The sequence below is a fragment of the Uloborus diversus genome, chromosome 5 (assembly GCF_026930045.1).
Source record: "Uloborus diversus isolate 005 chromosome 5, Udiv.v.3.1, whole genome shotgun sequence".
Lineage (NCBI taxonomy): Eukaryota > Metazoa > Arthropoda > Arachnida > Araneae > Uloboridae > Uloborus > Uloborus diversus.
Window position 1 is genome coordinate 134,033,159 of NC_072735.1, and position 16,760 is coordinate 134,049,918.

Sequence of the window (16,760 nt, forward strand, 5' to 3'; positions counted from 1 at the left end):
TCTAAAGGAAACACAAAAAGCTTCACCTACACCACATACACGGTACAAGGAACAGAAGGCATAAAAATACAGTCAAACCTGTTTACATTGAAAACAAAATGAGCCTGAAAAATATTTGGTAGCCAAACTTTCATGAATTAGTTTTAAATTGTATATAGTCAACAATAAAGTAGAAATATACAGAAATACTTTAATTTTATTTGAATTATATTTACGATTAATGCGGAAAAACAGCATGCATAAAAGAATTCATTATTATTTAGCAAAAGTACATACCACTAAACTCTTGCTAATCCTTTTAGCTCGTAAAAATTAAACAGATTAGATATGCTTTTTTAATATTACTTCCGTTGTTTGAGTTGTCATCAAGCTACCAATTGTTACTATTTTTAGGTTTTACTGAAACATAAGGATAAAGTTTATTTCAATGAAAAATACCGAAAAGCTTGTAAAAATTCAGTACAGTTGAACTCTCTAAATATAATCATGGTTTATTCGAAACCATGGCTAAAACGTACAATTACATTGTCAATCTTGGTTTGCTGTATAATTATTAAAAAATCTCATGTGTGATACGCAGGGGCGGATAATGACTACTATTTTAGGGGGGTCATGCTGAAGAATGATTTTTGACATTTTGTAACAAGTTTGTAGTTCAAATTTACTATTAAATCAAACTAATTTAACGAATTTAATGTAAGCAGTCTAAATAACATATGACAACAATACAGAAGCAAAGAGAATGTTAAAATTGCACTAAAGTTGTTATTTATCTGAATTTGTAAGAAGGTTTGACTGTATGCATAAGTGAATGTAGGCAAGAAGAGAAGGAAAGAACAGTGACTCCTGAGCATTTGATAAAGCTAAGACTGTTGGACAATAAGAGAAGAAATTTTGAAAATTTCCGTACATAATTTCACTCTATCATATAGTTCAGTATAACTAAGTCAATTAAAATAAAAATTAACAGACAGATTATAACAAATTTGGGAGTAGGGGCAGAGACACCCTGATAGGAGGTTACTGTGACCACCCAAAAATGTTTCTTATTAACTTTGCCCAATGGTTCATAAAATCTGGAAACAACTTAACAATGTTGCACTCATTTTTTAAATCTTTTTTAATCATGCCTGATGTCTCTTTTCATACATGTAGGTATATATGCATACATGCATTTTATTTATTTTTAATCCCTTGTTAAAATTCAGAGTTTCCTTCAGTAAATTGAGAATTTTTTCTCTCCTAGGCTCAGGGGGGGGGGGGGTCTACAAAAGGGAGAAAAACTATTATGATCCATCATAGCCATTTCAGTTGTTTATGAATCCCATAACTCATCTGCAACAGAATCTCCTTCTTAACCGTTCATTTTACTAATTTCTCTACAAAGCAATTCACCAGATAAGAAAAACCAAGTTCCGTAATTTAAGAAGCCCAGTTGTTCAGTTATAGCGTTTCGCGCTTCCACGCCACAGGTCTGGGTTCTATTCCCAGGTCGGGCATGGTCGACTCAGCCATTCATCTCTTCAGCAAGTCGATAAAATGAGCACCAATCGTGCATGGGAACCAAACTGCATTCGGCTGACCACCTAACCGGAATATCTGCCTAGCACCCAGGAGCCCTTGGTCAGGAAGACCGAGATGGGGACAACAGGCTTTGGCCCTCATGGGCAGTTGTGCCACTGGGTTTTATTTATAAATTTAAGGGGGGGGGGGTTACGCTCAAAGTCACTGTAAAGCAATAGAGCCATAGCAGACAGAAAGGAGACAAACCTGTCTTGGTACTACCTGTTATACTGCATAGTAGCCTCAAGGTAGGAGCATCACCACTGTATTGATTTATCATGCCTTTAGTTGCAGCTTGCGGAACAGGAATAGTTAATGTGATTGGTTTGTGAAACTTCCTTCTTCTGGGCTCAACTGTAACTATAGGACTAACAGCCACACGATTCCCCAGCAGTTTTGTTACAAGCTCTGGTGTTATTGGTTGAGCCTGAAAAACATTGTTTTCCATCAATAAAATTAACTATGATAAAATTTCAAAAAAAAAAAAAAAAAAAAGACTTATGACTAAAATATCTGTTTCAATAGAAGCTCAAACTTCCGCTCATCAGACAGTAGGTAATGCACAAGAATTTCAAAAGTCATACATTTCTAGAAATAACCATAATGTTTAACACAATTGTTCACCTTTTCGTGAACACTAATCAATTCAGCTATGCTCCTTTGAAGTAATAACATTTTTTAATTTCTATGTTTTCTTGAGAAATTAATGAAAAATTTATTTTATCTCCTGAATTCAAGTGAAGCTCATCAAATATTATACCAGCCATATAATTATAAGACAATTATAAAAGTATACTTCATTATGCTAAAAAAAAAGCGGAAGATAATTTGCAGCAGCGTATACCCATGGATGATGCTTTTTATTATTATGTGACAATCGATACAATAAATAAATATTTTTTCTAAAAATAATTTTGTACTTTTGTTCAATAGGCTTTGTTTTATATACTTATGAAAAAAAAAAGAATTATCTGAAAGAGGATGTAAAAAGATTGCTGCACAATTACAGCAAAACGCTTATTTAGGCATAATATGTGGCATTGAAAATGTCTAAAAAGAAAGACCGATATGAAAGTACTATGCTTTCAACATGTAATTGCCAAACGTTATCAGTTTAAAGCTTTTATAGCGAAAAAAATGTTTTTTTTTCTTAAATATTTAGGGGAATAAGTACCAATTTTCAGATTTTCCAGATTTTGGTATTCTGAAATTGGGATCTCTTACTGTATAATGAATATTCCACTTAGGCAATATTCTTTCCCAAACATATTAAAGAATTATCGAGCATTAAACAAGTAAGCCCTATAATTGATTGAATATCCTCTAACAATATGTTTTCAATGAATTGAATTTTTCTCATGACTTCAACCTTTATCAACAAAATAATTGCCAGGACTTTTGCAATCAGTTTAAGTTGCCTTATGATTTTCATAATTATTTTTTAAAAGAGCAAAAGTTTTTAAAAACCATTTTATATAAATACTAGTTCAGAAAATGTTCATTTTAACTTCAAAGCAAAAGATGAAAAATTATATCAAGCAAACAATTTTTTTAAAAAAAGAAAAAAAAAACGATTTTTGCACAGTTATTCTAAACAAACTTGTATCTAATTTAAACTAGTTTCAAGGAAGTAAAAATATAAACATTAAAAAAAAAAAACCTTAAATTGGAAATTCTAGACATAGAGCTAGACATAGAGGGTTAGAGCTCTTGTTCAAAGAAAAAAAACTGTTGATTTTTTTTTTCTTTTTTGCACAAAAGTGTGTAATTCTTAGACCATGGGCACCACTTTCATTCTGGGATACCCTTATTAGATCATGCAATTAGCCCTCTTCCATTTTTGTCCAGCTTAGAAAATAGAAGTACGAATAAAAGCTTTACTTTTTTTTTTTCCAGTCTGGGCCCTTTTACAGTCAAACCTCAATGCAGTGGAACCGCTAGTGCTTTCCATGAGAGGGCCATGCTGCAGTAGACATTTGACAAAAACTTTGAGAAATTTCATTTAAAGTTCATTTCTTAGAATTAAAAAAAAAATGGTTCTTTTGAACACCAAAACACGTGCCTTCTAGTTTTTACAAACTTGTGTGCTTTTTTAATTCATATATTTTTACTTTGTTACACAAAAGTGTGTATTTCTTAGTTTTAAAGAGTTTGAATTCACTGGAATCAACTAATAAAAGAATCTTGATCAGTATTTTTCATTTATTTATCTTTTCCCACGTACTTCCATTCAACTGGAAAATGGGTCTAAAATTTACATTTTTCTCAGACCTTCACCTAAATTGTCAAAAAATCCCTATCAATGCCTAATGAGTACATCATCATTTATGACTCTTGTCAAACAAGAGCTATACAACAAACCATGATGTTGAATTATTCAGCAAAAATAATGGATTAAGGGAAAAACTAATCTCATCATTTCTAATTTAAAAAAAAATAAACTAGATATTTAACTGAAAGAGAAAGACGGTTATAAAAAAAAGTTCTAAAAAAAGACAGGTTTCAAAAAACTGATCACATTATTTCTAATTTCAAAAAAAAATCTACTTAATGATTCAAAAGAAAAAGAAAGATTTTACATGGTCCGATCCAAAAGTAATGAGCCTCACATTATACTGACACATTTACATTATGCAGCTTGTTCCGCTTGACAGCAACAGTAGTGGGGGTTGTTGACTTTACAGTGCAACGCAGGTCAGCTGCCTCCCAGCTTTCGGAGCAGTGCCATCAGCTTTAACAGTAACCCCTACACGGTGGTGCGTGACACGACAATATGGAAAGTTCGTCAAAGCAAAGCAAAGAGATCAAATTTTGCTTCCGGTTTCCTTCCCAAACGTGCGCATTGCTTCAACAGGCGTTTAAGACAGAGTGTCTGTCTCATTTGTAAGTAGAAAAGTGGCACGAGGCCTTTTGTAAGGCTGGGAAGTGGTGACTGACAAACAACAGTCTGGACGCCCATCCTTGACTCGTACTGATGTGAATTTGCAACGAGTGTGAATTTTTGAACACGGACTGTTGTTTGAGTCTCTACCAAGTAGTAAAAGCCCTGGACTTATTGGAGACAACGGTGCAACGCATTGTTATGGAGAAGTTGCACATGCAGGAAAGTCTGTGTAAAGCTTGTGCCGACAGTTCTGACTGAAGAAGGTCCGAGTCAATGCTTCCGTGGTATACCCTAGCCTTTCTACAGTCTGGGCTTACGGCTTTCTGACTTCTTTTTTCCACTATTAAAATTAGCGCTGAAGAGAAAACGTTTTGACTCCATCGAGGACATCCAAGCGCATGTCAAGGCAGCCATTGCAGGACTTCAGGGATACCTTTGAGTCTTGGAAAAGCCACCTACAGCAGTACATTGTTGCAGGAGGTGCCTATTTTTAAAACTATTATTCAGCTGACCTGATCAGCTCAATAAATCTTTTTGAACGAAGGCTCATTACTTTTGGATCGGACCATGTATTATACACAGCTACAAAAATTGATGTTTACCTCATGTTATCCATTTGTATTGTCAATTAATTATTTCATTTATTTATAAATTGGTGTATTTTGAACTAATAAAACCTTAAACAATACTCTATTCATGCAGATTCATACAGAAGCTGTATTTTGCAATCTAAAACTGTAGTTTGTTGAATTAAAATTTGTACTGAACACCAAAAATTTTATGCTAAAATAAAGTTTTAAGAAAATAACAAACACTATAAAAATTCAAATAAGCTTACAGGCATGAAAATGAGGTATGTTCAAAAAGAAGTTTAAAATCAATTAGCAGGACACATAAGCAGGAAGATGCACAAGAAAATGCAAACTCTTTGCAATATGCAATTGCTATCCAGTTATTAATTAAATATTTAAGTATCAGTTACTTTCAAATTTTCATAAAGCATTAAACCTGGTTTCCTTTTGTACGTTACTGAAACTATATAAGCATTTTAAACTAATAAAGAACTAAAAATATAGCATTTTTAGTTCATTATTTGATGTGTGTTGTGTTATCAAAGGAAAACTAGATTTGTTATTAAAATTTAAGAACTTTTGTCTCAACAAACAAAGCATATCTCCCATACATTTCCAAATTTAAAAACCTTGAAAATTCACACATCTACACATTAGAGATAATTCCTAAAACTGGTATAAAGGACCACTGTAACCTTTGGTTGAGACTTAGGAGATTCTCTATTTTTATTGGTACAAAATAGTTTTTAAAACTTTTTTTTTGCTCCCTCAATTTTATTCTTCACTTTTGAATGCATGGATAATATTGATAACAATAACTTTCAAAGTAAGAAAGGGGAAAAAACGTCTGCTTTTCTCTTTTTTTGAAATTTTTTCATGCCTGTTGCTTAGGGTGGTTCAAAATTACATGTAAAAGAAAAAGTTTCTCCTAGATAACATGACACCCCTTCATATTTTTAGACTTATGGATAGTAATATACTGGAAGAATTTTAGCCTCCTATTTTAACTGAAAGAGGGTGCTAAACCCCCTCGCCCAAACTTCATAAGAATGGGGAAGGGGTTAAAAAATACATTGAACTAAAAAAACAATGGCTATATATTCCAATATACACTAGTAATTTGCATAGACACTGCAATAAAATAATTATTTACAAAAAAAAACAGCTGGGAAATTAAATGTTTCTAAATTTGTGGCAGTTTCTAAGCAACAGCTAATATTAAATAAAGGAGTCATTGAGCACAGTCTTAAAATTTGAATAAGAAGCTAAAACTTTAACAGCATAATCGTAATAGTAAGTCTAAAAAAATAGGGGATGTCCCGGACTCTGGCTGAAAAAAGGTTTTTTTGAACCACCCTACTGTAGTTATATCTCAACTTATTTCTCTAATTTTTGAATTAGTGATCATCATTTACAATTTTTGAAAGTAAAAGCTTTTAAACCAACACTCAAGAAAATATATAATTTTTATAAGTATATTCGGAAAAAACATTTCAGAAATGCCCAAAACCCTGTTAACAGGCCGAGGACTGCTGATGGCCTTTGAAAAAAGTGAGAAAGGTGACAAATTTGAAAACAAAGGTGACTAAAAGGTGACAAAAAAGTAACTAAAAGGTGACCAAAAGCAATTTGTTAAGAACTCAAAAAACAGAAAAGGATTATCTCTTTTTACTGACTTTTACCAAAATAGCCTATATGCTTTTTGTAAAGATTTCTACAGTTTCACTTTCAATAGATGTTTTAATTTTTTTTCCATTTTCTTAGTTTCTTCTTTACAATCCTTTCTTTTTTGCTCTTCTTTTCGCTTCTGTTTCAATTCCAAATCCTTTTTCCTTTTACATTCCTCCATGTATGTTGTGTAATTTGCGTGTGCTTGTTGTGCACATTTAATCATTTCTGGACCAATTGGTAAAGAAAGCAAATGAGGATATTCTTTTACAGCGTCTTTAACTATAAGTATGCTGTTTAAAAATCTTTCAGTCCTTGCTGTCTTATTTTCACCAAAAAGATGCTTTGAAATGGAAAATGGTCTTTCAATGTCAGCAATACCATGTGATAATGCAAGTGAAGCTTTTATCACCTTAGAAACATTGGGATACTTTAGAACATTGGAAGTTGAGTCCTTTTTTGAAATGTGCTGCTGCCAGTAGATATCAATGGTTTTGTTTTTGGTTGCTTCATCATCTTTTTCCAGCTGCAAAAGTTTCCATTCATCTTGCAACCTATCGAGTGGAACATTAAAAGGCATGATTTTGGTAATCTTTATCAAATCCTTACAGCTTCTAGATTTACTTTTCTCTTTTGGATCCAAAAATTTGAAACTTTTCAGTAACCTGTTAGTACAGTAAAATTAGGCCAATAAATGGCCAAACCCAAACATCAAAAAAAAAAAAAAAGGTGAAACCTGTTGCAAATTACTTCTTACCTTTCCAGCAAGAAGGGGTAAAAAGTCCCAGCACTTTGCGCGTCGGGTTTTGGGGGGAAGGGGGGGGCGAAATAATCCTCTATTTAAATAAAAATAATTTCTATTACTTAAAAAAAATTCTCAAACCTCGCAGAAACCACTCTATAATAGTAAAATAATAAACTCTCAAAGAAAAAAATTCTAATAAACAGGGGTGCACAGGCGGGGGGGATGGGGGGGGGGGGTCCATGGAGCAGCTTTTGGAATTTTTAAGGCAGTTTTTTCAAGGGGTATTTCTTCCTTTTTTGAGGGCTTTAATTCTGGATGGGTACTCCGTCACACTTAAGGGGTGCGCCATCGCTTTTGGGGAGGGGGGGACCGTGAATTTACATTCTAAAATCAACTATTGCAGTGAAGTTCACGAAAAAATTTCTCTGATTTAAACTTTTCCGAAGTACAAAATGCCGCACAATAATATGGTAATGTCAGAATGATAATTCTAAAATATCTAAGCGAGCTCAGTAACCAAATTATTTGTGACTGGAGTTATTAAACTGTTTAGAGCGCTGGAAAACAAAATTCCTGTGCAGCATAAAAAAAGTCCAAATTGACCAAAGTTTCCCTACTTCTTCTTGATTAACTTACTTCAACTTTTCTACCATCTTTTGCCATCACCGTAAAGGGGGACAAACCGAAATTGCCAATAGAGGGACGGGCAATGCTACAATTTTGCATCCTCTAAGTCGGTTGGGGTTCTCATTTGCAAACACCAAGCTACCTTCTCTTTTACGCAGATGGTTATGTGAATTATGCTAAATATGCGGACATATACTTGCAACACTATCTGAAACTTTTGAGTACATTATGCGATAAAAAAAATTTGATCACATCAAACATCAGCTAAAACATCAGCTATCCAACGGTGTAACACAGTGACAAATTCAGGTGGTCTAGAACCTGTAGTGATTCAGCGATAGAACAAGTCTTGATGGGAGCAATGAGCAATACAGCAATAGAATACTAAATATTTACACCTTTTTGTCTTTCAGTTTGGAAATCACAATCCGTTTCTAAAGCCCCCAGAAGTTTCTTCCCTCTCAACTTGGTAGTGGTATTGCTCGCTGTTGATAAGGTGAGTTGCAATGAGACCTTTAACATTCGGGTAGTAACATCAAAGGATATTGAAAGGCAAACAATTGTGTGGCATTTCTTTGTAAAGAAGGTAAGCAGTTATGTCTTTAGCATCTGTTACGAGAGTAGTTACTATCTGTAAAGATGTGTAAGCCCAAACCATCTTTTACACCAAATGGTATGAACACATCTGTTACGAGAGTAGTTACTATCGGTAAAGATGTGTAAGCTCAAACCATCTTTTACACCAAATGGTATGAACAGTAAAGATGGAATAACAAATTGCTAAAAACTTCTGGTTACGAGTTATGCGCTGATTCTCCATCAGTATTCGATGAATCTGGTTTCAGAAGGAAAGAAATCCTGTATCGTTAAAGTGCTATTATCTGAAGCAAAAGGTTCATCCACCATCACAGAACGAACAGCTGGTGTCATATAGGAGGTAGTGAGAAGCAAAGGGATGTAAGTGGACATTTTGAAGTTTTGAATAAAACGCTTTTAAAGATAAGATTCTAGGTAGACTTTCATTGATTTTCTTTTCTAAATTATGCTGTATAGAAGCAACTACCAGGTCTACTAGTACCATCTCTTGCCCCAAGATAGAGCAGAGGTTCACCAACCATTTGTACTGGTTACCTACAAATTTTTAATTTTGCCACTTACATCCCTTTGCTTCTCACTGCCTCATATGTAATAGATGGAAGATACCTGCTTGATCATATTTTTGGTAATGATCTGTAAGCTTCAAGGAAATATGCCAGCAATGCAGTGGAATACTTACAGTGGTCACTTGTAAGTATGGGAAAGCTAGTGTCATTTTTGATGGGTGCAAAGAAAGCACCACAGAAATATAATCTGCGTCCTATTGCAACAGTCAAGCCTTCTGATTTAGAAGACTTTCTGCATCTCAAATTTTGTGCTTGCTTTGAGGGGTTCATTGGATATAGTGAATGTTTGAAAAGACTGAAAGTGGACTGAAGTGCTCAATTATATACACAACCTGTGTTAGATATAGCTGCAACAATAACGATTTTGCTGAGGATCTAGATTCCAAAAAAACATCTTGATAACGAAGACTTTTTGTTACAAGCTTAGGAGAAATCATTTGAAAGCAAAAAACAATTCAGTGTAATTTTTCTGGTCATTTAATCAAATGTGCACCATCAGAGGGGGTGGGGGAAGGATAATATTTTAGTATATAATTTCGTTTTGGGAGGTGAGCTACTGTTCTTATGGGGTGGACAGTCCTGATTTAATGCATTTTTAGATTTGCATGAAATAATACTTCTACTTGAAATAAAACGGAAGGGGGTGGTGTTGATGATTTATTTTATTTGGTGGAGGGGGGGAGTGCTGTAGCTTTGAGAGGAGGTACACCATCGCTCTTGGAGGATGGACACACTTGATTTCTAACTTTAACTTAGCATAAAATTATGTTTCCATATGAAATGTATGGAGGGAGGGTTCGGGGTACTGCTTCGTTTTACGGGAATAGGGGGGCTCTGTAGCATTGGTGGGTTATGTCATCCCTCTTGGGGGTCAAACACCTTTAATTTGAAACTTTTAAATTTATTATAACATAATATTCTCACTTTAAATTTACTCTAAAAATTCTGGAAAAATACCCAAAACAGCAATTTTTAGATGCCCCCCATTCCAAAACCCGACGCACAATGGGGTGGGACTTTTTACCTGTTCTTATTGGGAGGGTAATAAACAATTTGCACCAGGTTTAGCATTTTTTTTTTTTTTTTTGATGTTTGGGTTCGACCCCTATTTTTACTGTACTATGTTTGATATGCAACTTTTTTCTATTACATACTTGCATGCAGTCACACAATACTTTTTAACACCTCTTAAAAACATAACCTTTTCATTTTCTTTCAGTTTTGACAGATCATCTGTCACCTATCCACTAACAACGAGATCTTCAAGAGGTAGTCTGCTACCAACTGCAAACAGTTTATCCGTGTTTACGTTTGAAAAATCAACTTTCTTTATGACAGAGGCTTTTATAACTCGAGCCATAAAAGTTTAAACAACGGTCTTTATTTCTTGGTACAATTTGTGTATCATAGGCGCTTGGCATTGAAAGCGTTTCGTGAACTGTATAAACAAATCAGCAGATGAAAAGATAAAACGCAGCTCTGCTTTTATAGAAGGTCTTTTTAAAACATTTGCAACAACTTTATATGACCTGCATTGCATAGCTGAATTCTTTTTCAAAGGCACATGTTTAAAAAAAATAATACTGAAGAGCATCCCACTGTTCCAGTAAGTCTGTTTGCTGCAGGTCCAAGAGTGTTTCAGGAACTTGTGATGAGGTATATTTAGTTGAGCTTGCACTTCTTCGAAGTCCTCATAACGGGAAGGTCAACCATCAAAATAGCTATAAGTACTAAGAAGAAGTTCAGATGCTTCTTCACCTAAATACTGCAATGCTTTGACATACGCATCATGCATTGTATGAATACTGCAAGTATACCAATATTTATTAGGCTTTTTTCTCGTGTCTCAAGGATAATAGTGTCAAACAACCAAAAAACCTTTTTATTAACATAAGGACCATCCAAAGGAAAGCATGAGACATTTATTCATGGATAATTACTCTGGGTAAGTGCTTCAGATAGCTTCTCAATCGAAATTTCACCAACTGCCTTGCCCAAGAAGAAAGTTTTGAGATACCTTGTTGTGATGCAACATTGGCTTTCAGACCAATATTTTGTTGTTCGTTGCAGTTCTTTTTGTCTTTGACATTGGTAGTTTCATCAGAGCTCAAAGTATAATAGGATAAACATGCTTCTTTTAACATACATTCCCGAAAATAAGGAGCAAGTCCATCTGTAGACGGGATAGAAAGACTGGTTCTGCTCATAGGGTGGAATTGCAAGCGATAAAAAAATTCCCCGATTTCCCGATAGCATAGCTATTTTTCTTAAACAACAACAAGGTTGGGGGGGGGGGCATATTTAAGGCTATTTTTTAAATTAATTTCACTGTTAAAGCAACCATTCAGATACTTTTCAAAGATTTAATTATTTAAAAAAAAATTCCTAAGACGCATTTCAAAAAAGGTGAGAAAGGTGACAAAAGTTGCAAAAGGTGACTAAAAGTAACTAAATTTTCGAAAGGTGACTAAAGGTGAGAAAGGTGATTGACTCCTCGGCCTGTGTTAATCAAAAATTTAAACTTTGAAGAAAGTAACTATTTCCCTAAATTTTATAATGCATACATTATTATTATTACTGTTATCATATGCATCATGCCATCATTTGAACTGAAGTATTTTTACAAGAACTGTTACAACTTTGCTTGAAATATCCTTGGTTTTTATAGTTTGGTACGGTGTGTGTGTGTTCAATTTTCAACTTAATATTTTTAATAATAATTCTAAAATATTTCACAGTTCAATTTTAAGATATCTTGATTCAACATTTGCATTTTAAGTTTAAAAAAAGTTTACTTCATTACAATTAAATTTATGATGTGTCAATGTTCAGAAATTAAGATGTATTAAAACATGACAAGAAAAATTTTTCTAGATAACTTGTAAAAAATAAAAGGGATCTGTATAATAAATCATAAATGAGCGAACAATTTTGAGGTTAAGTTATCCTGTGGCATGTAAAAAACATACTAAATCTAAAGTAAAAAATAACTTGCTTAGTTCAGGGGCTCCCAAAGTGGGTGCCACAGCATCCAGGTGTGCCGAATACTGTGGTAAGGGGTGGGACAAGTGTCTAATGTATACACATAATGATTGACTAGGCAACTGTTAGAAATTTTTAATTTTTCAAAATGTGCAATGAGTGGAAAAGTTTGGGAACCCCTGGTATAGGTGGATACTGATTATTTTTACTATTTGTGAAATATAGAATAATTCCTGAATTTCTAAGCTTTATTATGAAATATTATAAAGGAAGCATTCTAAAACACACATTCAAATCCTGTTTTCAAGAAGAGAAACGGCAGCAGTGATAAGAAATGAGACTATGAAACATATCCTTCATGATTGTATGCTCACTTAATATATCTGTGTCAAATCCATCTACTCTCATTATTAAAGAACATAACAATAATTTAGTATTAAAAAAAATAATAAATCCAGAAAATGTATGAGGAATGTTAAGGGTTGCCTGTTGTTTAATCCATTTGCACAAATGAGACATTTTTTCACAAATAAATTTGCACTTTATTCCAGGAATTCTAAATGTTGGCTTTTAATTTTTATATATTTGAATATAAGAAACCAATATATAACATAATATGAATTATCAACTATCTGAAAAGTATTTTTGTATTTAAAAAAAATTATTTGCATGTGTTGCGGCATTTGCAAAAATGCACGCAAATCATTATTTGTCCAGTACATTTTTTTTATTTTAAGTTAATTACTTCATACCATGATACATTCAATTCGCGATAACTCGAAGTCCAATAACTCAAATATTACTAAAACTCCAAGTTTTTATGAATTCCCGATCAATTTGTCTTTAATTCCATGGTAACTATTCTCAATATCTCGAAGTTAACTTCCTGTAACTTGAAGTTTTTTCAAAGCTGACTTGAAATTTATTTTGAAAGAACGAAAAAAAAAAAGAAAGAAAGAAACAAGAGACTATGAGAGAAAAATTAATTCACCTTCGCTTGCAAAAGTAAAAAGTTGTCCTGCACATTAGACCAATAAAGCAAGAGCACTTTTTGAGCCAATGTGCGACAAAAGAATTACACGTGCAGAAATGAGTTAGCTTGTTTTCTTTTGTTGTACTGTACTGTTTATACTTTGACATGTTGCTAGACTGCCAATTTGCTTTTAAGCTGTCAAGACAACTGATTGTGACTTTATTCAAAGGCTGACATAAGTTAAGACGCATTTCCCTTCATTCTTTAGTTTGATCATTTGCTGATAAGTTACTGAGAGACAGAGTTTTCTTTACTATTAAAGATGTCTAAGCAAGTACTCTGACAATGATATTAAAAGAAAAAGAGAAACTTCTAAAGAGGTTGAATTCATGAATCCGAGTTTGAAACGATTGAAGATGTGCACCTTTACTCAATATTTTTGATTAAACTGCATATTGTGCTTAAAAAGTTTTAAGTTCCGTAATTTTGTCTATTATATGTACTTATTAAAATATTCAATGGTTTTTAATATTGAAAAGCTGAAAACCAAAACTAGCGGCAAGTCGAACTTCCGATAAGTCGAAGTTTTTCATCTGTCCCTTTAGATCTAGCTATCGCGAATTGACTGTAGTTCCTTTTATTTGAATACTAGCTGCATTGCCTGGTTTTGCAAGGTCTACCTTGAAATAAAAATTATGTCAAGTGACACATGTTCAACGATCAGGCTTCAATTAGAGAAAAAAAAAACACTACAAAATTTAACGTCAAAATAATCATTTTTAAAGAAAGAAAACAGCCCCTCCATAAATACACCTGAGATTCGAGAAAAAAAGATAAATCACCAAATAATAAAAGGAGAAGTTTTTACCTCAAAACAAAAACAAAATTTTATTTCCTCCCAGTCGGGAAAAAGCACAAAGGATAATTTTCAGATATGAAAATAGAGTTCCATTAGGCCTAGCAATGCTTTTTAATTTTTTCTCGGTGATTTTAGTCTTTTTTTTTTTGAAATTCGAAGGAGGCGAGGGAATACTATGGGTATTTTTCGCGAGCTTTGGAATAGCGCCAAATTCGAACTGATCGGATAACTATTTCGGGTAGAAAGAGTCGTTTATTGCCATTTTCGGGTTTTAAAACTAAAATTTGAATGGTTCGGTTCTTTTTTGGCGTTCGAAAACCCTCCTACGTTCCTCCTCGGGTGCCCAAGTACCTCACTGCCAAATTTGGTCCAGATCCGACGAAAACTGTGGATTTGTATAGGAAACATACACACATATACCCACATATTCTTTGTTTTATTTATATAGATATAGAAATTAACAGTCAAAGAAAAATGCCAGAAATAAAGTGCAAATTTATGAGAAAAAATATCTCATTTGTGCAAATGGATTGAGCAACATATAACCATTAACAGTCCTCATAGATTCCTTCTTTTTTTTTCTTCTTTAATCTAGATTATTGTTATGTGCTTTAATACCATAAAGGTAATTAGTTTCACGCAGGGTTGACTTTCTGCCGGCAGAAACTGGTTTTTGCCCTGCCAGTGGCAGAAACTGGTTATAACCAGTAAAAAACCGCAGAAACTGGCAAAAACTAAAAATGTCTTTAATAGTTTTAATAATTACTTAATCATATTTGTTTAAGCAAACTAAAAAATGTAAATGCATTTTAAGTAAGTTCCATTGCTATTGGCCTTGATGTAGTTCAGAAAGTGAATTGTTCAATTACATATGCTTGTAACATTTGGATTAATCTATCGAAAGAGGAGAATCTTATTGGTGCTTAAGAAAATGGTATGACAAACAGACTTAACAATACATTATCATGTGCTAAATTATATGCTTCATCCAAAGCACTGGGGACTGAAATTATCGTGTGCTGAAGAAGAAAGGGAGAGAATTTTACTTGCCAATATTGATGTAGATTTTGTACTTATTATAGCTTTGCTAAACAAAGTAGCCTCATTAACTGAAAGGAATTTTTGTAGTCAAGTTATTATAACTACCCCAACTACAACATAATGGAACAGTTTAAATAAATGGGCAATGAATGAAAGTCTCACTAATCTTGTTTGTTCCTGGATTATAACACCTGTTAGTACTGCTAGACTTAATAAAATCCTATCTCTTTTGAATGGTGATAATATTGTCATAAATTGCACTTAGGTTAACATTTAATTATTTTTCAAGAGCATTTCCTATTATACGGCAGAAATTATTTTTATATCATTTTTTGAGTTTCTTCGAGTTCCTGCCTCAAATAAGGCAGAAAGGGGATTTTGCTATGCCGGTTTTGACTGGTTTCTACTAATGGTTTTAACCACCTTGGCAGAAACTTGCGAATACTGGTTCATGAGCTGCAAATTTCACAAAATGGAAAAATCAGTTGCTTTGCGAGACAAAAATTTCGCGAATTTAATATGAAGAGAACTGAAAGTAAATTATATGTTCAAGTATTTTGCAAGGCTTGAATTTTTACGGTTGTAACGGGCTCACGAAAATTAAAGCCTCACACAAATAAGTGCTTTTACAGTGATGCAAGTAGATGGATTAGACATAGATTTATCACATGAGCATGAAACCCTTTACAATACGTTTCATATTCTCAAGCAACAAAACAGTAGTATATCACAGTTAAAAGCCGAAGTTAAAATTCCGGGGGGAAAAACAAAAATATGTTTGAAAATGTTGCACCCGTACAATGCACAATAATTAAAAAAATGCACAATAAATTTGGAATGGAACAATTTAATTCCATTCCAAAATGTGCTTTTTTAGCTTCTTGTCATGGTACAGCTGATAGAAAAGTAAGCCTTTCATTTTGCAGTCATGTGTTTTTCAGAAGGAATTTTTATGTTATCATGTAGTCATGTGAAACAGTGGTGTAGTTTTAATTCCCCCATTTTTTAATTTTTTTTAAACTCATTTGTACTGCTGATTTATTTAAAAATTGTGTTATCTTCATTTAGTTTCTATTCTTTTGTTTATTCTTTCTTTTTTTTTCTCTTTACAGGTTCGCGACAAACACACAGTGGAACCTCAAACAACAGAAATTATCGGGATGGGACCTCCATCGGGAAATCAAAAATTCCAGGTAAAAGAGGTACTCAAAGATGGATGTCAGGGGACAGCATACACTAGAACTTTGGCTTTAAAGTTGACACTTACAAAAAAAAAATTATTTGAAGTTTCTTACTAAATTACTGTAATTATAAGCAAATGTGCTAAATAAATGTCAAACAAGTTGTTTATTAGTCGGAAAATGCATTATTAATTTCATTAAGACATATTACAGTAAACTTCAACCTTGAACGCAGTAATAATGCTCTTAACAGTATTTTTTCTTCTTGAACTTTAGTAAATAACGTCGAGAGAGAGAGAGATAAAGCACAAATTAGTAAATTAATTTCAGGCACTTGTTTCGGGAAATCAAGGAACCCATTTTTCAATGCAATGTATGAGTTTTGGTATGTAAAGTTATCCAAGAAGGGTGGGCTTCTAGCATTTTTTGTTCTTTGGATTTTCTTGAATGACTTTACACTCTAGAGCTCAGATTTCTTTGTACTGAAATATGAGGTTCCTTG

General features: G+C 33.3%; 1 protein-coding gene across 10 annotated transcripts in view; it reads right to left on the bottom strand.

The window, feature by feature from the left end:
• The window catches only part of LOC129222607 (ankyrin-3-like), a 243,048-nt gene that overhangs the window by 63,040 nt on the left and 163,248 nt on the right, over positions 1-16,760 (bottom strand). For all 10 annotated transcript variants that reach the window (XM_054857131.1, XM_054857130.1, XM_054857129.1 and 7 more), the window contains one exon: positions 1,786-1,990. In XM_054857131.1, the coding sequence (XP_054713106.1) occupies positions 1,786-1,990 (205 nt within the window). The remainder of the gene's footprint in view (positions 1-1,785; positions 1,991-16,760) is intronic.